General features: G+C 42.9%; 1 protein-coding gene across 7 annotated transcripts in view; it reads left to right on the forward strand.

The window, feature by feature from the left end:
* Nucleotides 1-27,659, forward strand: part of lef1 (lymphoid enhancer-binding factor 1) — a 91,196-nt gene that overhangs the window by 29,135 nt on the left and 34,402 nt on the right. For all 7 annotated transcript variants that reach the window (XM_035635932.2, XM_035635929.2, XM_035635931.2 and 4 more), the window contains 4 exons: nt 7,264-7,321; nt 20,800-20,994; nt 23,066-23,132; nt 24,432-24,559. In XM_035635932.2, coding sequence (XP_035491825.1) covers nt 7,264-7,321; nt 20,800-20,994; nt 23,066-23,132; nt 24,432-24,559 — 448 coding nt within the window. The remainder of the gene's footprint in view (nt 1-7,263; nt 7,322-20,799; nt 20,995-23,065; nt 23,133-24,431; nt 24,560-27,659) is intronic.

A 27,659-nucleotide genomic window follows, 5' to 3' on the forward strand; every position in this document is an offset into this window, starting at 1 on the left:
CAGGAGTTTGGGTGAGAACTGATGCTCCATTTGTCGGCAGCCACACCTCTGCAACCAGCGCACACCAAATTCACACAAGCACAAACCTTGACCAACACTCTACAGTAACTATTGCATCTGTTTGAGCGTCCCATCAATTATTATTTTCACTTAAAAAATTCATGAAAGAATTTAAATGACAATATGGCCATTTATCTTTTCATACGTATGATGAACGTACAACGTAAAATTGGGCAGAGGTGATCTTTGTGCACTGAAGAAGAGAATTTAATGAAAAGTATTAAATGTTATTTAGGCTCATTGTTCTTATATTCTACCCCGATTATTATTGATGATTAATATGATAAATGGCTGCTTTTCCAAATAAGCACTGCCGGTCACTACTGTGGACACAGGCTGTGTACCAATTTTTGATATTTATCTATTTATTTATTTATTTATTAGACACATAGGTCCATATCAGAATGAAAAGAAAAATTTAAATACAATACAACAACACAAAATATAGACTTTTAAACCCCAATGATTAAACTAGATTGGAAAATATTGCAACAGACATCTGTTTCAATATTTCTAAAAACAAAAGGAGTGCTTTGTGGTACTCTGTGTAGGCTATGGGTGGGATATGTCTTTCATTTTGCAGAAGTGGAAATGATTGGTTTAGAGCTTGTCGCAAAGATGCTCACAATATTTAGCATTCATTTAACTGCTTTCAAACGATGACTTTCAATTGAAGCTTATTGTTAACTACCATTTCACAAATTCTTGTGACATTTGCGGTGCAGCTAAAGAAGAAAACAAAAACAATTGTGGAACCAGAGCTCAATTTACTTGCATGATGTACGTCCGGTGTCAAGCAAATGATGATTGGACGAGCAAGATGTCCTTAGAATAATCATCTCAAAACTTTACTCTGTCTCGACAACAACAGCTGCTCCAACATCAAAGTGCGTTGATGGAAAAATTCCAAATTCCTGAGTAGGAAATGTTGGTGTAGTTATTTTTTTCCAGCGTGCGCCTGCATGTGTAAGACTGTATATGCATGTGATGCTGCTGCTGGTGCTGTGTGACAGTGGTATACGGCCCAACGAACAGGATGAATAATCCCAAACACCATCAAAGGATCCCCAACAGGGAACTCAGGCCATGACAGCGGCACATACGGCAAGTCTCCTAGCCCGTCTCATACCCCCTGGGGACGGCAGAGGCTGAGGAGAAAAGAGAGAGAAGTAGGGAAATGGGTAAAATGACAGGAGAAGAGAGGAAGAGCGCCGTGAGGGGAAATTGGAAAGGGGAGAGGGAAAAAAATAGGAGAGAGTTGGTGGTTGAGGGGGAAAGCGATAATGTGAGCTGCAGTAAGTTCAAGAGTGTTTAAGAGTTATTCCTTTGGTTGATGGAGACAAAGTGTAGTGTTATGTCCCGGCCGAGGCAACCTGGACAAAGGAGGCAGTGTTGACTCGCTCTAAAAAAAAAAGGACCAGCTTGAATCGAGCCCCTAAAGTTTAATGTAGAAGTTTAATCTTTCTTATCAAGGGCGAAAAAATCAACCAGTTTGCGGGGGCCAGAGGTCGGAAAATATGCCACAAACATTTTTATCTTGTGTGGACTGGTTGTAATCTTGTGCACGCAATATATTGGTAGATAGCGCAATAAGCAAAAAGTTGTGTTCATGTGATAACACTATGTACAAAAGATAAAAACAATATTTGGTACTTGAAATCAAGAAACACAACACAGCCCCAGACCGTTTGGTCTATCTCACCATGGGTGCATATAATAACAATGTGATCGATATAATAGCGACCAGAGATCCAATCAATGTGAGCTTCAGCGTTGGTTGTGTTGCATTTTACCTAACAGGGACAGTATTTGAGTTAAAACCTGATTCAAAGTTACTTTATCTAAATCTTTGTTGTTTTCTCTCCTCTTGGCATCATTGCCTAACTGGCCCGTCTGACAAGGAAATACAGTAGATCACAGCTGGCTTGATGCCCGCAGATAGAGCGGCTCCCCGGTGTCCCCACACCACTGCCTCAGATCCCGGGCCAATTCTCCTGCCCCGCCTCACAGGTCAACCTTGGCTGCTCTCTACACCCTCGCACTCTGTCCCCTGAGCCGATGCCCATCCCACCAACCCTGGCACAGACACTCCTGCCTCTTCCTGCCAGCTTTTTTACACAAACCAAAGAGGATACAATGCAGTGTTTTGGCGAAGAGAGATGGACACGTAATTAACCTTGGACCATGGGCGTCTTTACTTCTTGTCAAGAGAGGTACGGGAAGGCAGGTCCTCTAACAGTCAGGAATGTTAGCAGTGCGTGAGGAGGGGGCTAAATTAATGAAGACGCCATGCATTGACCCGTGCAAGTCACTGGCTCTTCACTCGACCTCATCCTCTGGATGGATCACAGCAAACAAAGTTAACTCCAGAAAGCACATGTGAAATGGTGTGTTGTTAAACAAGCGATTAATAGATCAATTAATTGGCCACTTTTTTGATTAATAATTCCTCATTGAAGTTCAAGTGCCAATCTCAAATTTGAGATTTGCTCCATTTCTGTCTTGATTGTAAATCTGAATTTCTTTGGGTTGTGGATAAAGTATGAGGAAAAAGAGGTGAACCGTGGATGTATTCGAAGCTCAGAAGATGAATGAGAATATCAGTAATTTCAGAGAAATGCACAAAACAACACCTGTGTACACTGTAGTGAAAAAGCCTTTTTCGAAAAATTGGAAGTAGTATGAAATTGTTGTGGAGCCGCAAAATCTGTCGATGGAGGAGGTAGCGGTGGATGGATGGGCCCACAAAGACATCACTGCTCATTCCCTCTTTCTTACCTTCAGTCAAGATAGTTTTTTATACTGTGGATGACTTGTTTTCACAACTTTCTGACATTTCACATCCAAAAGAATCGGGGGAAAAAATGGCAGAAAAAACAATAATGAAAATACTCATTAGTTGCAGCACACCTCGTACTGTATGCTGGAAGAAAGACACATCTCAGCCCCTCGTTAGATCGAACCTATGGTTTTCCCCCTTACATTTACTCACCTAGAGGCCCACGAACACAATCTGTAAAGGTCTTACAGTGTGATTTAGATTTGCACAGTCATAAGGCTCAAACACATCTTCCAGAATGAGGATATTTCTCGTCACATGAGCCTCTCTAAGCCATCCCTCCCCCCAATCTGCGACATTGTTCATCAGCAATTACATAAAGCTCTCTCTGCTGCTGCCGATGTTAGGCAGCGTCTATTCACATGCAGATGTTACTAAATCCTCCTCTTGTTTTGTTTGCATTTTGCTTCTGCTCCCCCCCCACCCACAGCTCCGTCTCGCTCTGTGTGCATCTTGTTATTTATATTTATAGCCCTGCCCCCCCAAAAAAAGGTCAAGCCAAAATATGGATGGTGATGAAAATGTTAATTGGTTGCATGGACTATATAATGAACCCCCGCCTACTCTGAGTGACTGTATAGATGATGACTGATAAATGTTTAATTGTTTGCGTGATGCTGCATGAACAGCATCCCCCCATCCCTTCTGTGTCCTCTCTTTTTTTTTTGAACAATAGAATATGATGGGTTTCCCCCCCCCCCGCTCGTTCATTTCTCCTTATTTCTCTTCTCACTCCGTCTTTTAAAGGAGTCTCGCAGCTGCCCAAACCAGCGGGAGCTGCCTTTCATCATATGCTTAATACATCGCTCGACGTTCTCTTCTTTTCAACGCCCCTCACAATAAGTCAGGAATCACGGCGACATTACGCAATAGGCTGTAACACCATTACCTCATTGTCACATTTTTAACAATCGTCGTGAAGGGCGGGTACGGTGTCTTCCAACACCGCAATCCAACAAATTCAAATGTCCCCTCGCACAAGAGAGAGAGACACGCTGTGACTTCCTTCCTCTGCCAGACAACCAAGTCGCACTGTGGCTGGTTGGCCATTTCTAATTATTTCATGCCCCTTGGTTCTGCGTGTACAGGATGACACGGCACAGTGTTGGAGAAGAATGAGGATGATTGACAGCCAGCCCCCATCCCACAGGAACTCATTAGGCTTCCTGACTAAAAGCTAGTGGGCACGCTCATGCTGCTCTTGCCTTCTTCTTCCTCTGGTCCTCCTTTTAGTCCTACATTCAGTAAGTTGGAAAAAAGAAATGCCTGAACTCAGCTGCAAGCAGAGACTGAACTCACTGTGCTCTTATCTCATCTGATCTGAGGATCAGCTCAGAATAAAAGTTTTTTATTTTGGGCTTTGCCGCTCTTTCATTTATAAGTTTCTTTTTCTCTGTGAGGGTTTCTCTGCTCATCTCAGCCCCTATGACTCTTTTGCATTTTGGTTTTAGAATGTTCTCCCTCTTGCTCGCTGTCTCTTGCGTTCTCTTTCTATTTCTCTTTGGCCCGCTTTTCTCTCCCTCTCTTGGGGTGATACAAGGCAGTGGTGCGGGTTCTTAGAAGCCCTTGAAGTGTTGGCTCCTCTGAGAGTACTTTAAAAGGCCATTTCATCATGTTCATGAAGCTGCACTTGAGACCAAGCTCAAATATGACTTATGCGAAACTAGTATAAACTCCCTGGAAAGTTTTGTTGCATCCTTTCCTGTTATATACCACTTTTCTGTGCAGTGGATGTCCTCTCCTGCTGCTTGTTTGTAATCGTGCAGCTGGTTATCTTCACATCTTCATGCATGTTCATAATGTTTCTAGTTCAAGAGAAAAGGCAAAGAGAGTTTCTGGATGCTGATGGGCATTAATTATTTTGAACTGTAACCCTGATCTGAGCTTTTACGTTTTCCAGAACTTTCCAATTGCAAGGCCTCAAACGCCACATTTCCTCAACAAAATTGCAGAGCGGAGAGCTTTGGGGTGCAGAGGCACCTACTTTTACACGTTAAGTGCACAGACTTCACTGGGTTTTGTGGAGTGGCAATTATGACATGCCAATTAGACGGAGACAGAAAGATGGATTTGCAGCTCACCAGTTTGTAATCCGCTCTCAAACTGGGAAATCTCCAGATTTAGTGCATCAGATTTGGTCCACTCACTGCCCTTCATTTAACACATCTGTCATTGCAGACGTGCGCAGATGTACACGCACGTGCAACACACACGCACACGCACACATTTTGTTACATTTTTTTTTTTCAGCAAGGTTCAGGTCAGGTCAGATTGTCATAAATCACCGGGTGGGACTTAACATAGACTTACATTCATTTCCCAAAACCCAACCTTAACCACTGCTTATCCAACACTAACCTTAACCTTAACCACAACCACCCCAATTTTTTTTTTGTTCCCAATTAGACAAGAGGTTGACTGGTTTTTAGTCTGACTTCCGAGGCCAATCACACTGACTTACATTATTTTACTGAAGACTTATTTTAACTTTAACCACAATTACTACTCCTGCCCTAATCTTAACCTAGCTTGGCGTAGCCAGAATAATACGGAAAATGCTTCTGGGACCTCTCAGTTCATTTTTCGTGTTCCAAGATGCGTTACCAACGGACGCAGACCAAAATGCCTCCGGACGCAATTAAATAGACCTACAACCACTGAGAGCAACGAATCATGTGACGTCTGTTGAGGGAGGCAAAACTGTCAACAGACTAGAGCGTGCAGAGATACTGCAGTACTTTTAGTCAAATGCTCGTTCATCAGCAGCATCCTTGGTTGTTAGCAAAGGTCACTTCTCTCCGTGTCGTGGTATAAACCCCGCCCATTATCAGATAATCAGTTGTGATTGGACAGGCAAGTTTTCTGCCTGAGGGAAAATCACTTTCCAATGGGGGGGATCCAGACCGTAGTCCGGCAGAGCAAATGAAACGAGCTCCCAGAATTTGTCTGGGTCCCAGGCTAACCTTAACCTAACATGTATTAAAATTTGATGGTTTACGGTACGGGGAATAGCTTTATGTCCCCTTTTTGTCGCCATAGATCGCGGTCCACGGAACACAGGGCTCCCTTCACTAAAGCCGTTTGCTGTATCTGTTTCCAAATGAGTCTCCAAACACATCTGAGGAAGTTCGCGTCTGTGCTCATGCAATTCAGCATAGACAATTACTTCTTCTACTTGCAGTGTGGTACCAAGACTTTAAGGCTCAACAGCTTGTTGTGGGAGCCGGGGTAAATACAGTGCTGTTTGAGGAAATGTCAATGGTAAAATCACGCTCTTTCATCTGCGATTAACATTATTTGCCACATTGTTTGTCCTGGGTTTAGCAGTAAGAAATTAATGATGGATTTTAGGAGGCCATAAACACAATCTTTTTTGGTGCCAAGCCAACGGTTAAATATAAATTAATAAGAAAGCAGAAGATCAATGGGGTTTCTATCACTCTCAAATCCCCAATGCTTTATGGACTGTTTGATGTCCCAAGTGTGGAGCTCATTCACACTAAAATCAAAGACCTATTGTCTCAGTTGCAGTAAGAGCAGATAATATCATAGTGTGGGTATGGGTTAGTTTTTAAGCCTGTAGGAAATTGTTGTTTCCACTGGGAGGTTTATTTGAACTCAGCGTTGACTCTGCTCGCTGCCTGCTGACCAACATCTTTACACCACTTATTGATTGTCAGTTGGAACGGTCTCATATGATTTTGACCAAACGGACGCTGTGGGATGAGTCCTTAGTGACTGATTCTGCAAATACAGTATGACTGAGTGTTGCAAGTCATAACCAACCAACACACATGACAAAAAAAAGAAGAAATTTTACTTTAATTATACAAAGAAACTTCAGTAACCTTCTTAAATCATTGATATTTTCCTTCTTTAAATTATTAAAATTAAAAGATCCATCCTTCTGTCTTTGACTAGATTTTCTGAGAACACCTACAGGGGATTCATCAGTTTTTATAATACTTTTGATACTCTGAAACAAATTCTTTTCTATGTCACGATGATCACATCTGTTATGGCACTCAGCTGAGTGACTCACTAAGAATTTCTTGAGAGACAACTCAAACTTCATAAGCTGCTTTCAGACGTGCACTTAAGCTGCTTTCATTTTCCTAAACTTTTCCAGAGCAGCTGTACGTGAGAACGCGAATGTCCGCAAATGTTGCTTCGGACATTTTCAGGAACTTTCCCCCCCGTAAATTTCTGAGAATGTGAGAATACAGCAGTAAAATCAGTTATAAACAGATGAGTTTGTTTTATCTGGCACAAATACCTCTATCGCTTTACTCCCTAAATGTTCAATATTACAATAGTATTTATTATATATTTATGTATTGTTTCTTTTCTTCCTCTGCTTATAGATACAACGATACCTGTGAGGTTTCTTACAAGACTGGAGCGTTGGTCAGGAAACCATCAGTAAGTATACAGAATAAAGAATATATATATATATATTTTTTTTTAACATGGGAAGGTTGGTTCTATCCTATGGTGTCATTCGTCTTTGCAAAAATGTTAATATACTATATATGTAACACTACAGCAAAATATACTCATTCCATTAAATAAAAGTGTGCTTTTTTCTATAACTTGGAATAATCAAGAGCTGAAAGGATTAGTCAATTAATAAGTCATACATTGCCAAGTATTTTGATGATAAGTAAAACGTTTGTTTGTTGAGTCATTTGTTGGGCAAAAAATACCCTAAGCCCTGTCTGGTTCCAGCTTCTCAAATGTGAAGATGTGCTGGACAGATAAAACTCAAATTTAAAGACACCGCCATAGGTTGTGGGACATTGGTGAAGGGCATTTTTCAGCATTTTTTTGATGGTTTGTATGCGTGTTCTGCTTGTGACATAAGTGTTACAGGAGTTTAGGGTGCAAGCCTTCCCTTATAGATTACGCATGTGACGCCATGGTGGAAATCCACACGCCACATCACGGAGAGTAATGAGACGAGACAAACACAAACCGCAAGCGGCGACAGAAAACCCCCCGAAAAACTAGTCTTGTCAAATGCCATGACAAGACTGTTTAATGTAAATGAACACAGAAGGGATGTGTGACAGAAAGAGGGGGAAAAGAAAGAGTGTGTGTATTGCTGTTGTCATGTACAACCATGGGTTTTAATTGTGCTGCACCCTCGAATGCCTCCACCAATCAGGGGACTCACTCAGGCATACTTCAGGGTGACCGCAAAGGAACAAGAAACAAATGCAGGGCAAACAATCCCGCTCTGATACGAGGCCACTGAGCCCATCCTGTCACGAGGCTTTCAGGAACAGACACTCTACGCTCTCTTGTTCAGATTTTCCCCTTTTCCACCCCATTTTTTGATCCTACGCTTTCTTTCCTTTCACTTCCCTCTTTCTCCTTTCTGACTTTCTTACTCCCTCGTCTCCCTCCGTCTCCCTCCGTCTCCCCCCGTCTCCCTCCCCTCCCTCTCTCCCTCCGTGTCACTCGGCCCATCTGGGCTGCCTGGTGGAGTTGGGAACATCGGTCCCTGTCAGGGGAGCTCAGTGGGGCCCTGTTGAAGACACAAAGGGCGGATTACTGCAGCTGCCAGTCACACTAAGACCCACACAGCGGCTCTTCGGAGTCTATACCAGTGTCCTCAACCCTCACACCCAACCCTATCACAAAGGGACATCATTAGCTCTGGCACAAAGGAAACCCCTGCTCAACCCGTCTTAAGCAACACTGCAATCAGGCCCACAAATAGTGTGATTAGTTACGATAATATGCTCGTGTAATGTATGCTAAGGCAGTGTCATCTGCTCAAAAAAAGGAGGGCTGGGTGGAGGGGCTTTGTTTTTGAGGAGCATCTTTCACACAGTTCTTGTGTCATGTGTGCCATATGATTGGATTCATTCATTGTAGCTGTCTTACTCTCCCAAGAACAGTTTTGTCCATAAACATTCAATCACTTTTAGTGGGAGGAGTTTTGGAGCTAGTGTTGTACTTTAATCATCAGTGCAAATGACCTAATGTTCATGAAGTTCATCATCAAGACGTACAAAAGCTTTATGTAAACATTTTATATTTTATGTTTCTCTTCCTTTGCTTGAGATGATCTTGAAGGAATTTAGAGTCAGAGGATTCAATTTTTTGCCTCATGAAATTGTAATGCTCAACTGGAATGTTATATTATATATTAACCAATTTTAATTATACATCAAAAAGGTGTTTTAATTGGACTTTCTGGAGGAGTTTCACTCCTTGTCTTGATTACGGCATCTGCTGAGATGCTGATGTTCTTTTTTTGTCAGAGACATCACTACATTACTCTTAATTGCAAGAACAAAGAATTCCCCTCTCTTCACTCGCTCATCCTCAAACAGGAACAATACACATCTTTTTTTGTTTGTTCTTCTTCTTTAATCACTTCTCATATCGCTGAGAAGAAACGCTTTTTCTTTTCTGACCAATATTAATTCCATTTTCACCCACCACGATCCAGCCTGATCCCCTCTGACCGGATTTTCTAAAGCGCCGGAGCAAAGCAGCACTCAGGGCGCCTGAAACAGATATTCACTGCTCCAACTCACATGCTGGGTAGCTAACACTGTCCGGCATTGTTATAGTGTTTGCTGTAGACTATAACTAATAACATCTCCATTCTGGCCAGTGACTTCATTAAATTCATGGTTACTTTTTCTGAGGAGCATGAACATGTTTTTCTCCGTATCATGTGTTATGTTACTCCATCAATGCGTGATGGGGATCACAGAGGTCAACATTGTGTCCGTGATTCGCAAGATGAATGTGAAATCTTGGCAAAACGCTTCCCTGACTGGATGTTACAGTCTCTCTAAGGCTACATCCACACTAATAGTGTTAGTTTTAAAATGAATCCCTGCTGCCACGTCTAGGCCTGCCGTCCACAATACTTCTAGTCTCCAACACTGAAGAGTTTGGAAACGCTGCTGGCACCATTTTAGTTTGAAAACTCCAGGGATGTTTGGAAACAATGACGCAGTCGCCCGCATTTGCTTCCTGGTTGATTCTTATCAACTTTCTCTCATAACTCTCTGCTCGCAAATATAAAATGTTGCACTGTACCTTTACATACCAGGATGAACGTTATTTAGCTTTTGAGTACTTGTGATAGAAGCAAAGTAGAGACTCATTTTTACAGAAACTGTAGATGGCTCATGTCTGCAATGACTTTTATTAACTGTATAAGCATTGCACATCTTTCCCCTTTTATAGATTTGTAGAGGAGCTGGACTTTTCTGTATCACTGGTTTTATCATGGACCTGGGGAATTCTAATAGCATGAGAACAGTCTTTGAATTTGTTGGATTAAAGCATAAGGAATAATAAAAACGAGGCTCAAAGGCTTGATGAAGTGCTTGGGAATGCCTTTTAAGTCTGAACCTGGAGCAGTGGCGGTCGACAAAGAGAGGAAACGCTCACATGTTTTATGTGCGGTGGGAGGATCCATGGAAATGTGTGAACATTTTGCATGTAATCTCTGGAGGATTAGCCTCTATTAAATCATTATCTGGGGGTTTCTCTCTCGCCCCCATAGGCCTCTTTGTCTTTACGTCTGGCAGTGCGGTGCCTTAAAAAAAAAGTGACCCCAACAACGCTGGCATTCGCAGACATATCAAACATTTAGGCAGCAGCAAAACTGGATGGAGATGAAAACAGATGAATGCTCAAGGGAGGCTTGTTTTTGAACATCGCTCTAAGTCAAAGCCAGGGCAAGTCAAGTGAATCAGAGGAGGGCAAATGGCATCAACAGTAGTGGGAAGGCACAAACACTGGAAAAATCAACAAGGGCAGTATAGGCCACCGCACCCTGAATGAGATACCCTCTCCATATATTCTATCTGTTTTAATTTGGAAAAATAGTGCGAATGTTCACAGAGCAATGTTTACTGGCCCTTTGGCCAGGGTGTAAGGTGTGGTGGCACTACATCCCACTCTCGCAGGCCTTTTCGTGACTACACTTTATGAAGCAGATGGCAGGGCGAGGCAGGGCGACGAGGATTTTGGCACACTACTTCACTATACATCCTCTGGGATTTTACTGTCTCAAATTTGGCTAAAACGGGGCTGCGACTTGGGCGAGACCGAGGCCAAGAGTTCAAACAGTCTCCTGGCTGCATATTGCTGCTTTTAATGAAATGAGCAACAAGAACAAAACAGGGCTGTACCTTAACAGTAGACACTACATCACAGGTTCCTTGTAGTTATATATACATATATATATATATATATATATATATCGCACTTCAGAAATAATACCTGCAACCACATGTTGGAGTTTAAAGGAACTGCTTGGGGAAAAGATGAGTTTTTCAGCTCAGAAATGAAGGTTGGTTGCTGAGAGATGAGGTCTGCCTTTGATATCCCCTCCCAGACCGACAAGAACCATTACACACTCATTAACCAACGCACAAAGTCATGCATGCACACAAACATATACACCAAATACACACTTTTTCCGAAATCTCTTTAAACTTGCGTCACACTTACTCACACAATCCAGACAGGACTTCTCAAATTGGTGACTGCTCATACTGCAAAGCATCACCGTGTTTAAGAAAAATACAATCTTCAAAGATATAATTTAAGATATTACACACAGTGAATATGGGTATCGGTAATCACCACTTTTACCAGAAGTAATTAAAGCAGTGACGGGATGAGTAAAAATCGTTTTTGTCTCCTCAAGAACACAAACCATTCTTTTTCTTTCATTCTTTCTTTTGCCCGAGGCCTGCCAAGAAGAAATGACTCATTTGCAACAATTTCTTCTTGTTGGGAGACGCGGAGGGAAAACCCTTAGACAAAGGAAAGAAATGAGTTGTTTCCCCACTCTGAGAGAGTCAAACACAGCCTGCCTAAAAAACACTCATTTGATGCTTTTTTAAATACAACAAAGGAGCGGAGCCAAGGTGCCTAACTAAACCTGTCAAATTGGCAGCATGTTTCCCTGTGTCTGGAAATGCTTTCCTCTCTAGTAACAACTCCCGGGAATTGTGGACATTTCCTCTGCGAGACTAGAACAAATCAATCAGCGCGAGTAAGTGTCACACTCCAGTGGTTTTAACAGTTACTATCAGCCACCAGCCTGGTTAAGTATTGCTTGCTTGGGCTCTGTACACAGGCCGTCCTCAGCTGTCCCTCAACATTCTCAAGTGAAGGGGGGGAACATTTTTACCTTTTTGACGAAATTGAAAAATTCAATGGAGACCTTAGACGCATGTCACAATGAATGTACACTGGGACAGCATCGCTAACGTTTGTGTAACGCAAGTGACACGCGTCTCATCTGTGTGCGCAAAGGACGCGCAATCTGAACGACCCTTAAATAGTCGTAGTCTACTCGTGACTTTGCTCTGATTCCGTTTTACAGCCGCTGCTAAGAGACCACAAAAAACCCCCACCTGTCAGCAGATATTGCACGTTAAAGTTGCTGAAAATAAGTGTTTTGACATGTTTTTGCCGTTCTGCTCTCAACTCGAACTAAATGGAAACGATCGCAAACAGTAAGATGAGCAGAAACACATTTTAAATCAGAATTGATAAAATGCCAATAAATAACAAAACAGCTGAGCCTAACCTTAATGCACACACTTGGTTACTGAAAATACAACACACACACACACACACACACACACACACACACACACACACACACACACACACACACACACACACACACACACACACACACACACACACACACAGTGAGAGTCAAACCAGGCTGGCTGTGTTTACTGTTTAGCCCTGTGTGTTGATGTGATGAGACACCCAGGCTGATAACACAGGGCCAGAGGTACGGCCGCTACGTGTTTGATCTCAGGCAGCCGAGGCGGATGGAGGCCGGGCGACAGGCGCAGACGGAGGATTGGGGTCAGTGAGGTGTGCTGTGTGCTTGATTACAGACTGGATGGGGGCCCCGCGACCTCTTAGCAGGTCATCCCTGACCCCGACCCCAGCACAGCAGGGCCTGACGCAGTGTTCAATGCTTTCTCCAATAACACAGTGGGATGAAAGGAGTGGCCGTGTGCAGTGAGAGGACTGGGCCGCTTCCCCTTTGCACCCGAAGAATGTACCACACAAGGCAACGGCGCACAGTGGAGGACGGCTGGTGGTGGAGCTGGGCCGGCCTCCGGACATATGTGGTCCCTGTGCAATAAAAAGGAGCCTCTAACCTGATCAATTACACTAGTGGAGACCTTGCCACTTCCCGCAGAGTAACTGTAGGAAATACGTCTAAACTTTCACTTAGAAGAGGACAGAAACTGCAGTAGTGCTTTTTTTTTTAAATGTTCTGTTAGTATCTCAATAACCTTTGTGTTGCATTGTGAGCTGTGGTCATTTCAAATCAGTCGCACAGCACACAGAGTTAAACGACCACCTCCATCAACAGTAGAAACCTGTAATAGGCAATAGGCAAGCTCAGCAGATTTCCATAAATTCCTGTTCGCTGCAGAGATGGTGGCTGTCCCAGCTGGGTGAAGTTTTTATGTAAACACCCTCACTGTCGCTTTCCCTCAGGGCACCTAAATTCAGCCAAGTGTTAATCTGCCCATTAGTCTTCAGGAGTGACAGCGCGACAGGGGCTGCCTGTGCACACACAGATGAGAACGAATGCCTGCCATGATATTATATGCTCCAGAGGAATTTTTTTTATTTTTCGTCTGCGGCGATGCAGCACCAGTGAGAATCGGTGCATGTGCACTTAACTGACGGCGAGGAAAAGTCAGCGGAGACGTGGACACCTTGTCTGCATGTGCATGTTGGTCCAATGTTGTGTAGCGATGATGGCGCCATGCAAGCATTCTGGTTTTTGAAGCTTGGAGACTGTAAATGAATACCGCCTCGCCCGTGAGTGTGAGCTAAGTCTCAGGGGGAAAAGTGGTCCCAAACTCTCTGTCTTTCTCCGAGGAGCTTTCTGAGTGCGTCTCTCTCTGCTGTCAGCATCGCAGACAAGTGGAGGGAGAAGGGCGGAGTCAGGTGCCGTTCGGCATGAATCACTCCATTTCTTCGCGAGAAAGACAGTAGAGGAGTCTCCTGATTGGATTTGGTAATCTGCACAGTGGGTGGAGGAGTGGATCCTCCTGAGGAAACTTGTTTTTCAAGTAAATGTTCCTGTTGCCTCGAATGCGTCTGACTCGGGGCAACCGCGCGCTGCGTTTGTCAGATGTGAAAGGGAAACTCCGGAAAGAGGTCCGGACGTCATTTTCCGGACATTTTCATGTTCATGTCTGAAAACAGCTTCTGCCGTTCATTCCATCACTTAATTTAACTAATGGGTGGATTGCCATCAAAGATTGCATGGAAACTCATCGTCCCAAGAAGATGAATCTTTATGATCCCTTGAATTTTCCTGTTGGAAAAACATTAAGTCATCAGGTAAAAAGTCAAAAAAAGGTACCATAAATTCTTGTACAGATGTTTGTGGTTCCCAGATGCTGAATCCTCATGACTCCACCTCTACTGCGAACATTATTTTATGTTTTGAGTAAAACTTTGGCACGTACATTCATGAGGATAACTTGTAGCTACTTTGGTGATATCTGAACTTTTTATTCAGCTCAGGTCAAATATTGAATCCGTCCAATATTTTGTTTTATTAGCTTATGCCTGTGACATGTGACATTCTTATTAGCCTCAGCTCTACTTTGTGTTTAGTGCTAAGCTTGAATGGGGAACATGGTAAACACCATACCTGTTAAACATCAGCATATTGGCATTGTTATTGTAAGAATTGTTAGCATTTAGCTCAGAAACACAGCCGTGCTGCATCACAGAGCTCCTAGCACGCGGCTCTGGCAGCTGCGAGCTGCCTCCTCGCCTGAGCTATTGGATTTATTGCTCTTCTTTTCTATCCTCAAGCCTCTCCTTTCCAAATTGTACACATCCAAAATACATACATGGCACGACAAATTCCCCTCCTTTTCCATCAAGGAGATAATTTAATTTTAATGACAGCTTGTCTGAGACAGCCTCCTGACAGTGTTGCCATAAATCAGCGGATCACTCGTCTTCCCCACTCTTCCTTCACCTTACCCCCCCAAGACAGCCCCCTCCGAGGGGGTGACTCACCGTCTACCAATCAAAGAGCAGCACAAATAATCACTCACCTCAGACCTCCCCCGTTTTTGATTTACACGTTTGATAGATGGTGTCTTTTCTTGGCTTTTTAATTGCAAGCTCTTTTCATCTTAATTTGATGTTTGTTTCCTGCCGTTTTCTTGGGAGATGTCTGCGAGTGCCAGGGCTATAATTTCTACATCAAGGAAGTTGTTATGAATGACTAGCAGGTGGAATCGACAGCCGAGTTTGGATTCCTCCTCCAAACTCACCTGGCAAGTGAATTTAGGAACTGATATTGAACAGACTGATACCACATACGGAGACACTGTAGCGCGCGCACACACACACACACACACACACACACACGCACGGCACAATAAGCGGACTGGAGATAATTAGGGTAATTTCTGTTTGAAGTAATATGCATTGCAATGAAAATAGAACGGATAAAAGACGAGACAATAATAGATCTAAAGAGGACCTTGACTGAATGTTGTACCAACAAAGAGCATTTTGTTTGACACAATTCATATTGTCTGCTAAACAGATTTCATCTCCCAATTTTATAGGAGAGGGATAAAAAAACAAAAAAAACATCCTATGAAACAAAATATGCTAGATATGCGTTATGTTCATCAACACTTTGTATCTCATCACAACGTGTGAACCATTTATATATTTATTCCCTGCTTCAGACTTGACTGCTGGTCTGCTGGTGATAAATTATGCCCTGTGTGTAGATATATTCCTTCCTTACACAACATGCAAAATGTAGTATCTAAAGTGAGAGACAACTGAATTCAGGTCACAGCGCAGCAGGAAATCTTCCTTTTCATGTGAGATCCAGAGGGGTCACTCTTATGAACTCATTAGGAGAGAAATGCTAATGTAGCTCTGTTTTTTCTTTTTTCTCCCTCCCCTCCTTCCTTCTCTCCCTTTTTCTCTCCACACCAACTTTCCTGGTTATCTTAACAGCCAGGGCTGTGATACGCGGAGCCTCGCTGGAGAATATAATGCATTTTGATGTCAAGAGAAAGTGTGTGAGGTGGCCCTGACAGGGGCTTCATTAGAAAGGCTGCCGTTTGTTGTCTTGTCGTCAAGTCGCCAAACTGGAATCGTTACACGGCGAACAAAAGCTCCATCTTTATCTCTGCTGGCTCGTTACTGATGTACGTACGTACATTCTGCTGCCGCAAACAGTGCTCATTAAATAAGTGAAAAAAGAAAATCTACATTAGTCAGGGAAATGTGGATCTCAGCGTAGCGTCCTGGTGAACAAATGACCCCTCCTCACAGGCCTTCTAATCAGGAAGACAGGACTTCTCCACAGTGGTCTCTCACCACGCACTCTGCTGTGTTAAATAATGAATCACTCAATCAGACAAACTTTACTTCAACTTTCAAGACAGTAATATGAAATTCCAGCAAACTTTTTTGGTTATTTTTTGGAAAGTTTCCATGCATGAAACAAAAATGAAATTAATACACTAACAGTTCTATATTTTCTTATTCCTTTAGAGGGCTGCATGTAGCAAAAATGTCAAAACTGTGTGCAATAATATGCTACGAATTGAGTCAATACCATGATTCAATATTTCAGTTTTTTCTTATTTGCATCTTGAATAGTGTTATCCATCTGTATCTTATGATTTCTTGTGCGCCGCTCCCTTGTCTGCTTCTTCAAAAAATGCATTGTCTTATTTTATGGATCAATTGTTCAGTTATTTGAAAATGAATTGCAATATTTCCTTGGTCACACATAAAACGCCTGATTCAAACTTGATTAACGCTCGTGTTTTGTTGATGTATTTAGGGCAATTGATAATAAATAAATTGTTAACTGCAAAATCTCCCATTTTCCGCTTAAGATTTTAGTGTGTAGGATTTAGTGACATCTAACTGTAAGGTTACAGATTGAAAACAATTGAATACCCCTCCCCTCATCCCTCCCTTTACATGACTTGGCCTTCAGTTTACGTTCAAAACGTGGAAGGCCCTCTAAGCCTGTGTTTGGTTTGTCCACTCCAGGCTACTGTAGAAACGTAGCAGTGCAACATGGCAGGTAAGAGAACCTGATCACTTATATGAAGTGCTTATTCTAAGCTAAAAAAAACACCAGTGAGGAAATACTTTGTGTCCTTACATGGTCTATGATCAAAATAAATTATTGTTGCTTGCCAAAAAGTCAGTGTTTGTAAATCCTGTGGCGTTTTTCATGATTTGGATAATATATAATGGCTTCTGGCCTTTGATAAAGAAAAAAATTTAGTTTGGTAAAGTCCCATCAGCACCAATCGCAGATGTAGCGGATGAAAAAACAGAAACAATTTTGATTGATTAGATCAATAAGATGGTTTTTTAGAGAACCTGACCATGTGTCATTTATTCAATCAATGAGTGTGAGTATGTTTCTGAGTTTTTAAAGGGGACCTCTAGTCCCCGCGTCCCCAAACAGTAAATTAGGATTAAGACTGATATCCCTAACAAAGTCTGATATGATGTATTTTTTAATGTATCACAATGCCAATAAATCCTGTGGTATGTTTAATCTGTTTCATTTCCCAGAGTTTGGATCTCTTCACCTCTTATCCCGGGCCCTGCAGGCCCGCGCTGTCTCTTTTTTAGTATCCTCACAGGGCCTTAATACCCCTGATTTCCCTTTTCTCCTAATTTTATGATTCACAACCATATCCAAGGTGAATGCTGGAAAAGCCATGGAAGAAAAACATTTAAAGAACACCAGGTTGTTCCCCAATAGCGTGGTTTTAGGGTGGCGGCGCGTGTATAGGTAGCATCATTTCAAATTGTGCCAGAAAAAAAAATGGCGGCTAATTAAATTAAAGAAGCCCGTAATGAAGTATAACGAGTGGGGAAGGAAAACAGCCGGAGTTTACACCTTGTACACTTTATTTTCTTTTTGGCTGGAAACATTAAGTATGATGTTAAAGGTTGTGTTTTTTTTTTTTAATAAATGAAAGGTTTGTTTGTTCCCATTTTGCCGGTGTGAAATTTTTTTTAATTAGCTCTCTCTCTCTCTTTTCGGTGCCGCGCGCGTGTTGGCGCTTGTATCTCGCGTGCACGCGTGCTCCGGCGGGCGCACTCGTCGTTAAGTGGGCGCGCGCGCGCGCGCTTTCCGCTGCACCCTGGAATGCAGCCAGTCGCGGCTCTTTTGAATCCGCACTCCGCTTCCAAAACCCCAAAGCTTTTGATCTTTTTTCTTTTTTTCTCTCTCTCTCTCGCCGTCTCCTTACCCGGAAGAGAACCCCCTTCTCTCTCTCTCTCCCTCCCTCTCTGTCGCTCAGCTGGGATGAACGCACACGTGGAGATGTTGGCCCGGCTCCACACTCGGACCAAATTTAGTCATACAAAGGCGAGGGAGAGGGAGGGGGGGGGGGGGGTGCTGGGGGAAGCGGGGAGAAGGGTGGGGGGGGGGGGGGGGGGGGAGTCCGGGATGAAAGAGCCCGCCGCCGCCAGATCAAAGGGAGCCGCGGCTCCGCCCCCCCAGCCCCACCTCCGCGCTCTATAAAGATCTGCCTCTCCATCCCAACTTTGATTCTCACGCAATCTCTCGCCGCTCAGACGGACGCGGAAAAGCACACGCCACTTCCATTATGCTTTTTTTTTTTCTTTTTTCTTCTTCTTCTTCTCACATTTTGTGTTGTTTATTTTCCTTTTTCTTTTCGCCTGTAATTTTTTTTCATGAAATATTAGTTTTTCTTCATTTTTTGGTTTTGTGGCCTGTTCTTCCATACTTTTTCAATCCTTTATTTATTTTATCAGTGTATCTTTGCTTTTTCACCCCCCCCCTCCTCCAAAAAATTAAATAAAAATAATTGACGCCCTCTATTTTATTTGTAGGTACAGATGTGTGCTGCTGACTATAAACATAACATCTGATCAAATGTTTCATAGCATACAATTTTTCATATAAAGAATAGTGGACCAGATCAGATTATATGGTTTTAAAGGGTCGCTGAGATGCAAAAGTTTCGAGGCCTGTTCTGTTATTTCGTTAGCCCAATACAACACGTGTTATCAATTTGACACGTCAAGGCTACATTGTTTTATTTTTATTTACTTTTTTGCTGAATAGCAATAACGTAAATTTAATATTTGCAAATATTGTTCGAAAACATTGAAAGCTCTTCATAGGCTCAATTATAAACACAAGCACTTTAAAGGGTAAATAAAAGCAGACACAGCCCTTCGCCTCAAATATTGCCAAAATAAATAATAGGCTACATAAATATGAAAAATGAAGACCATAATAAATATATATGACCCTCGTGTAGGGGGGAAATGTAAAAAAAAAAACGACCCAAGAGTGTTTTCTTGTTTTTCTGTGGCCTCACATAACGTCAATGTCATTTTTTGTTTTTTCTTTCTTTCTCCTAACAAATCTCGGTCGTGTCTATTTCTATTACCATTCGTATTTGCAGTGATTGTTTCAACGCATCGCGCACGGTGCGTGTGTTCGTCCTCCTCTTCCTCCTCCTCCTCCTCTTCTTCTCCTCCTGTCTGCCCATTTGTTGTGAGCCGTGTATAAATCTCCGTCTCGGGAGGAGTGTCAATCAAGAGCCTCGGCTTCCCTTTCATCTCTCCTTCCCTTCCAGTGACCGAGAGGAGGGAGAGAGAGGGAGAGAGAGAGAGAGAGAGAGGGAGGAGGGAGTACAGCTACATTACCAACACACACAGACACACTCGGTTACATTACACCGTGGAAGCAGCAGTGCGGGAGCAGTGGGGAAGTCGGTCCACGGCGTCGTTCCTCCCTACATCTTCTCGGCTTGTGGTTTTTTTTTTCCTCCCTTTGGCGTGTGGGGGGGGGGGGGGGGAGTTGACTGTGTTTGGTGACTCTTGCCTTCATCCCTCCTCATCATCACACCTCGCTCTGAGGATGTATTTTTCGGCATGAACGCTGCTTTGCCCACGCTCCTCCAGTCTAGAAGTGTCCCAGAAAACAACAACAACAACAACAACAACAACAACAACAACTGTGCGTTCTGCTCCAGATGCTCGTCATCATCATCCTCCTCATCCTCCTCATCCAGTGAGCGTCTCGCCTCCACCACGCGGCGTGTGAGTGTCGGTAGCCTCGCACACTTTTCTTTTTAGGGGAAGACCCGGCTTGGACCCGCCCGAGGAAATATCTTCTCACACTTTTTGAAAAATCATTTTTTTTTTTTGGTTTCTTTTTTCTCGCCTACGACATTGACTCGTTTGTTGCCGAACTCCGGGGCCGGAACCCTCCGTCGTCACTTGCGCGCGTGTTGCCAGTGATGAGATTCTAACTCGTGGTTTCGTCTCCCTCGTTTTTTTTTTTTTCTCCTTCTTTCTCTTCCTTCTCCCCTCATGACATTGAGGCGTGCGCCGGACTCTCACCGCGGCCCTTCACACGCCACGCTCTCCGGGTCCGCTTAGGTCAAACACTCGTGGAAGAAGAAGAAGACGAAGGAGGAAGAGGAGGAGAAGAAGAAGAAGAAGAAGGAGGAGGAGGAGGAGGAGAAGAAGAAGAAGGAGGGACGCCGACAGCAGCCTCTCTGCTCCTGTTGCTTCGTTAGAAACACGCCGCTTCCTCTCCGCCCGACTCCCGGTTGTTGCGACGCTCCGGTTGAACGGAGGAAGAGGAGGAGGAGGAGGAAGAGGAGGAGGAGGAGGAGGAGGAGGGGGACGTGTTCGGTTACTGGGGGTTTAAAGTGGGAGTTCCCCCCTCTGTAGTTTCGGATAGTCGTGGCGCGTGCGTGCGTGTGTTCGGCTTTTCTCTTTGAAGTAAGAAGAAAGAAATACTAACCAAAAAAAAACAACCCCCCCCCAAAACTATTCCGAACATGCCACAGTTATCAGGCGGCGGCGGCGGGGACCCGGAGCTGTGCGCGACGGACGAAATGATCCCGTTCAAGGACGAGGGAGACCCGCAGAAGGAGCAGATCTTCGCCGAGCTCAGCCACTCGGAGGAGGAGGGCGACCTGGCCGACATCAAGTCGTCGCTGGTCAACGAGTCGGAGAGCAGCCCCAACAGCAACAGCCACGACGTGAGTAGCGTGCGCGCGTGTGTGTGTGTGTGTGTGCGCGCGCGCGCGTTTTCACCTGTGAATGATGAGGACTGGAGCAAGGTGTACCAACTCTGAGCTCCATCACAGAGGAGGAGAAACACTCCCACATCAGCCTGTAAACAAAGATGTTTTAATCCTTAAAAAAAAACAAAAAACAACAGTTTCCAATTTAATTCTCACTACTTTGATATGAAGGCGTTTACCTGGATGATGTGTAGGCAAAAAGAGGAATAATCTGCACCTAATGGGGAATTTAACATTATAGGCGCTATAATGTCTTCAGGGGCCGTATGACGTCCACCTAGTTTTATTATGTATTTTATGCACTTTTATCATCCAGATTAGTCTCTGATTAGATAACGAATGAGATGAGTTGCTGTGTGAATTTAATTTAATTTAGCTTCTGCGATGCCACTAACTCGTCTGCAGACTCTGAAGATGCTCCTCTGAACGCCACCATCCTCAATACTCAAAAGTCTCCTCCTGTCTGAGGCCTAAATTTATTAATCCTTATCAGTTATATTTCATGACATCATTGTGAAATTTGGTTTTAAAAATAAAGTAAATATATTTTTGGATGTAAGAATCGTGGCCTTGTGTGCTTCCTGTGAAACGTAGGCTAAAAGCTGCATTTGCTCTGGTACACTATAAGGCTCCGCAGCTGTAAACACCAGCACATGAATCCGTTTAGCTCAACATGGCCTAAAACCTATTAACAAACAAGATTATTAATTTACTTGAAAGATCAAAGCATATAAACTGGAACCTAAATGAAATTATGCTTCCAAATATTTTGTCATTGGGATGTGATCTTTGATTTTCCCCCCCTCCCATGCTAATTCCAAATATTATTATCATGGTCATCTGTTTTTACTGGAGCCAATAAATAATTTGATATCTTTTAGACCAGAGGAATATAATAAAAACATTTGTCCTCACTGATCAGTTTAGAAAGAATATTAAGAGGCAGGATGAGTTTATCAGAAGAAAATTCTTAAAACTTATAAATCTGTTGAATTCATTTTGTATGTAAATGCGTATAGAATCTCAATGGGGGAATTAATAATGATGAATTTTTAATGTTTGGAAAATTATTACTCTCCTGCTTTACATTATGTACTTGAATGATTGGATTTTTATTACTACGCACAAAGGCACAGAGTATTTATTTCTCCTGACCTCAGGACAAAGGCTGCAGCTTCCACATTATAAAAGTTGGTTGACTGTTATTTTTTTCATTTTTTTCATGAATTGCAGTGATAATGACATTTTTGGCACATCTCGAACAAGACGGTACACATTCACCACCAAATGTCCTAGAGATGCACGAGACCGAGGCTGAATGTTAATTAGGAAACCAGCGAACTTCCCTCGCTCAGCTTGAAGCCATCCTGAGGGGTCTGAACTTCCAAAAAAAAAAAAAAAAAAGCTCCTCTCCCCAGCTCTGATTTAAAAAGAGAAAAGAAAATGGATAAGTGAAGTATCGGGGATTTTTTTATTCATTTATTTTCTATTTTAAGGCAAATGCTGTCAGAAACATTATCCACACAGGCTTTTGATTTATAATGCAAATACACACTCTTATTTATTTTGAATTTAGGAGGAGCCTTAAACTGAGAGATGAAAACCAGAGTGGACCTATGGTAGTGAAAACAAGTTAATTTGTTTAATCCTTAAGGACATGAAGCTTAATTAAGTGGTTCTTTTGAAGCTTTGATGCAGGCTGCTCCATCACCCCTCTATGGATTGTGTGTGTGTGTGTGTGTGTGTGTGTGTGTGTGTGTGTGTGTGTGTGTGTGTGTGTGTGTGTGTGTGTGTGTGTGTGTGTGTGTGTGTGTGTGTGTGTGTGTGTGTGCGCGCGTGTGTGTGTCAAGCAAAGGGAAGGTATTTGCCTCAGTAGTGTTTGTGGGCGTCTGACCGTATCCACCATGTCTTTCTGTGTGTGTGTGTGTGTGTGTGTGTGTGTGTGTGTGTGTAACTGCCTTTGAAGGCCCTCCCACTATAATTGATTCATCAACATTTCATTTTTTCTGTGTTTTCTTGTTAACAGGCAGCTAGACAGTCCCAAGTACCGCAAGATTCATATCACGAAAAACACAGAGACCATCCGGATGATGGTAAGTGACACAGCCTTAAGCAAGAGCTCGTTAAAAGCCAGCATGCTTTGTAGGAGAGCCAGTTTGCCATTTAGCCGCAATAAAAAAAAAGGCACTTTCAGAATAAACCGCCGGAAGAAGTTGAGGACGAGTGTGTGAAAAGCACCACGTCGGTTTCCCCACACAGAAGTGATCAGACACACTGTTGGTCCCGTTGTTATCAGAGGACCCCCGTTTCTGCTGCTCCCAGTCAGATAATCTCTGATCCAAGTCTAGTCAGGACATGCTTTACCATCATGGCCACAGCTACCTGTAACCTACCTCAGAGATGAGGGTGCCTGCAGAAATGAGGGGGAAGGGACAAAGAATACTTGATGTCAAAGGAGAAGGATTATGCTCCTTTTTTTCCTGGCATGTTTTAATTTGGGAATGATCATTATAGCAACTCTGGCAAACGCCTGCAATTGAAGATGGTTCCAAATTGCATTTCTCTCTGGCTCCTGTGTTTCTTATTATGCAATTACCCACCGATTGACTCTTTCCACACATGCACCAGTTCTCCGGTTGCACGGTCACATGCAACATGTTGCTGCCGCTCGGGGCTCATTGCTCTCTGGCTATTGTAGTCTGACCCCGCTGCTGCGGGTCATCATTTATAGAGCTTTGGCGTGTGTCTCCTCTTTGTTCCCATTTTACTCATGAATAGGATCCCCTCAAATCAAACACTGGCTTTCTTCACGACAAGATCCATGTTGCCATCAGGCTGTATACCCCCAAACCCCCGGCCTTATTGCGCAGCGCGCAGTTGAGTGGCGAGTGGCGTTTTGTTGAGGCCTCTTGCACAAAAGCTCCCCCTCTCAGGTCAAAGGCATAGAGGAACAGTTGGGGCGTCTCCTGTTTTGACACAGTCTGTATGTTCTTCTAATTGGTGCTAATTGGCACAGAGGGGCTCCATTGTTCCTCTGTATAATGCGACCCTCCTCTCCAAGACGGGAAGAAAGGGCACAAACAAAAGGCTGAGGGAAAATAGGGCACGGGTTAAAGCAATAGAAAGCGATACCATTACAGCATCAAAACAGGCAGAGGCAGATGTTTGTGTTCGGCTCTGTCATTATTGCCTCTTTCGTTTATTGAATAAAACACATTTAGCATTTTTAAGATTTGATCGTGTGTAAAACTCAAATATAGAGAGAATTTGATGCTAAATGAAGAATCCTCAGATTTTTTGATCCTTGTGTATTTTCTTTATGCATCTCTGGGCCGGATGCAAACACACACAGAACGCTGACCCCTATTTTTCCCCAAACAATTTGTTTTCAGGAAAGCATCACGACATGTACAGCAAAGGCCATCCGTACACGGGCTACCCAGGCTACATCATGATGACTAACATGAACAATGACTCCTACATGAGCAATGGCTCCCTCTCGCCGCCCATGCCCAGAACGGTCAGTACCAACTCTTCTTTTTTTTCTTTTTTACCTGTGCATCCGTTTAACTTGTATGAAAATGCTGCTGGTATAGCCACAACCGCAGAACTGGGACTGAGACTGTCAAAAAATATTTGCCTTAGTGAATCAAAACAAGAATTAGAGAAACATCTGATCCTCTCTGCATCTTAGTTAGAGGTATAAAGCTTTTATATTTTTTGTGGCAAGGATGAAATGTGTGTATATAGTAGAATAAAATAGAAAATTCCCGGCTGACAAAAATGACTGTAATCATTTTTCAATATAAATTATAATTTTTTTGGGGGGGGAGTAAAAGGTAAGAGGTTTTTATTTAACTGCAGCAAAAGATGGAAAAGTGATGCTGAAAGTGCTGTTCTGAAACGATGAATGCGCTTTGTTCATCAACACGTGGTTGAGGAATGGAAAGTACAAACAAACATGTAGTATGAAGCTTGACAGCGGAGATTTATCTTCACGCTTCACATGCTCAGGTTAAATCCGAAGTTTGTCACCATTAAGGTGTAAAAGACAACTGAAGGTGGATTTCAAAAGTTGTCTGTAACCTTTCTCATACAGAAATGCCACATTATCTGGCACTGTAACCATGACGACTGAGGAGGCAACTTGTTGATTTACCTGCACACTGACTCGACCGGAAATCACAAAAAAATGCACATTGAATTTCATTAAAGAGTCACAATACTTTAAAATGTAATTACAATACACAGCTCATTACTTAAATATAAAATATGTAATAAATAAATATTACAATGTATTGCAAACTCGGAATCTATCTCGAGTCATAATTTTCATAGTGGATTTTGTTGCTAATTCATTAAAAAACACAAACATTCTCTGTTTTGAGCTTCTCAAATGGGAAAGTTTGCTCGAATATCTCCTTTTCCAATGCAATGTCGCTTTGGTGCTGCAAAATGCTGTGATATGTGCTTGACAATTTCCCAAGATTTAATAGACCAAACAATGAATTGACTAATCAGCTGCTGCTACCACTGTAAAATTTAAGTATTGATTTTGATGAAAATATTTTACCCTCTGGTAACAAAGTGAAAACTTATCACATATTATAAATTAAACAATTATTTGTGTTGTTGTTGTTGTTGTGTGGCATCTCTGTACATTATTTGCCACCTTGTTCCAGCGTCGTTAACACTCCCTTTCAGAACCATATGCAAACTAAATGCCTTATTTTCCAGTAGATTAGCACGAGATGAAAAAAGTATTTCTCATCTTGTTAAAATCTTAGATGATGCATGTCTTAGTGACCCAAGTAAGCCCTCGACTAAGCCTGGCATGACTGAGGAGGCCTTAAGACAACATCACGTCTCAGAGAGAGTGTGTAGTTTGTGTTGTCCAGGGGTGGCGGTGTATGTTGTCGGAGAAATCGTCCCTGAAACGGTATTAATTTCAGGCCAGCTGCAGGTCTCTCACTGGCGGCTTCCTGTGTCTGTCCCGTTTGCAAATTTCTCCTCTCAAGACAGACATAAAACGCAGGGCACACCAGCAGCTGTCCACCCTAATCCTGTTTTGTCGGTGTCTCTGGTGTCACACTTGGGAAGACAACCGGCCTCGGTCTGGCTACGATTTTGGTGCGTCCGTACAGGAAACACTCACACATGGGGCAGAGAAAGCAAAAGCCCTGGGTTGTTTGTGCTTTTGCGGTGCATATAAATGAGTTTCATCAGGGTAAAGTTTTAAAATGTGAGTTCTGTGTAATAATCGGCTTTCGGAGGCAGATGTGATTGTCGGGGGCAGATACCACATGCTGTGTGTAAAGGATCTTCATTCATACGCAACCCCTATCACGGAATGATGTTAAAATTGCATTGCTTCCCCTCTACCTCGTTGCAGAGGGTGGAGGCATGTGACACTATGGAGAAGACGTGATCCCGATTACCACATGTTTCACCCTTGTCAGTTTACAAATAGAATAGTTTGTGAAGTGCGGGTTATGAACGCTTTCTAAATTCCCTTTTTATGGCATGTTTTCTGGTCCATTTTGATCAATTATTCTATCACACACGCTTAAAACATATATTCGTAGAGAGTTCTGTATGGAGACCAGCTGACTGTATGAGAGGAAATTACCCCTCACTGCAGATGAATTAGGCCAGGCAGTTAGGCGGCGTATTCGCTGCCAAAACTTTTAAAGCCCTGCTTTCATTTCATTTACCATGGCTGTTTTTTTTTTTCACCCAATTTTCCCCCTCACTCTGTCTTCAATAAAATGGTAGTCATTTTATATACGTTTTTCTCACTTATCCAATAAAAAAAGCCGTGGCTTGGTGGAAGGATCATGGAACATGAGTCCCCTGGCTTTCTCACTGATGTCAGATTGCTGCCTCCGCTGCCGGCCATCGCAGCCACAGTATCTGCAGGCCTGGGATCGGTTTTCACTGAGATCAAAGGCACATTCTCCCTTTCATTCTCTTCCATCGCCGAGCCCCACCACCGCCCCCTCCCCAATCCCAGTAGTTTAGATTGATTTCCATTGACCATGACATTCCCGCACATGCCATCCAGCCATGATGGAGCTGTTGGGAGTTGCTGATTGTCAGCAGATTTGAGTGCTTCTAGCCTGATAGGTCACCTCCGCCCCCAAGAGCTGAGATTTTTGGTGTCAAGATGCCTGGTGGTGTTCCGTTTCATTTACTGTACGGTTAATGTGGATTTAAAACAAAGTTGACCACTTCAAAGAGTCACTGTCATTGGTTTTAAACCTACAGCTGTTTTTAGGATGCAGAGTCTGCAGGATACACATTCAGTGAGAGCAAAGACCATTTCATTTTTATATGATGTGCCCCCTTTTGGCTTCAGGTTTGTTGGAACTGGTGCCAAGTTATATGTAATTTAGTGGTTTAATTATTTAGCCTGGCATCGCCAAACCAACTGGATTTTACAAATGGGTCTCATTTTTAATTTCTGAGGGATGTTTTCAATGTTTACAGACTGAAATGTCTATGTACACAAATGGATTGACCTACAACCAATTAGAGTAATGAAAGGTGTGGCCGTTAATGCTCTAAGTGCCGTTTGTTTGTTCTTCTCTCTAAAAAAAGTATTGTCCATTGTGTCTTGA

Source organism: Scophthalmus maximus, chromosome 8 (assembly GCF_022379125.1).
Source record: "Scophthalmus maximus strain ysfricsl-2021 chromosome 8, ASM2237912v1, whole genome shotgun sequence".
NCBI classification, from domain to species: Eukaryota; Metazoa; Chordata; class Actinopteri; order Pleuronectiformes; family Scophthalmidae; genus Scophthalmus; species Scophthalmus maximus.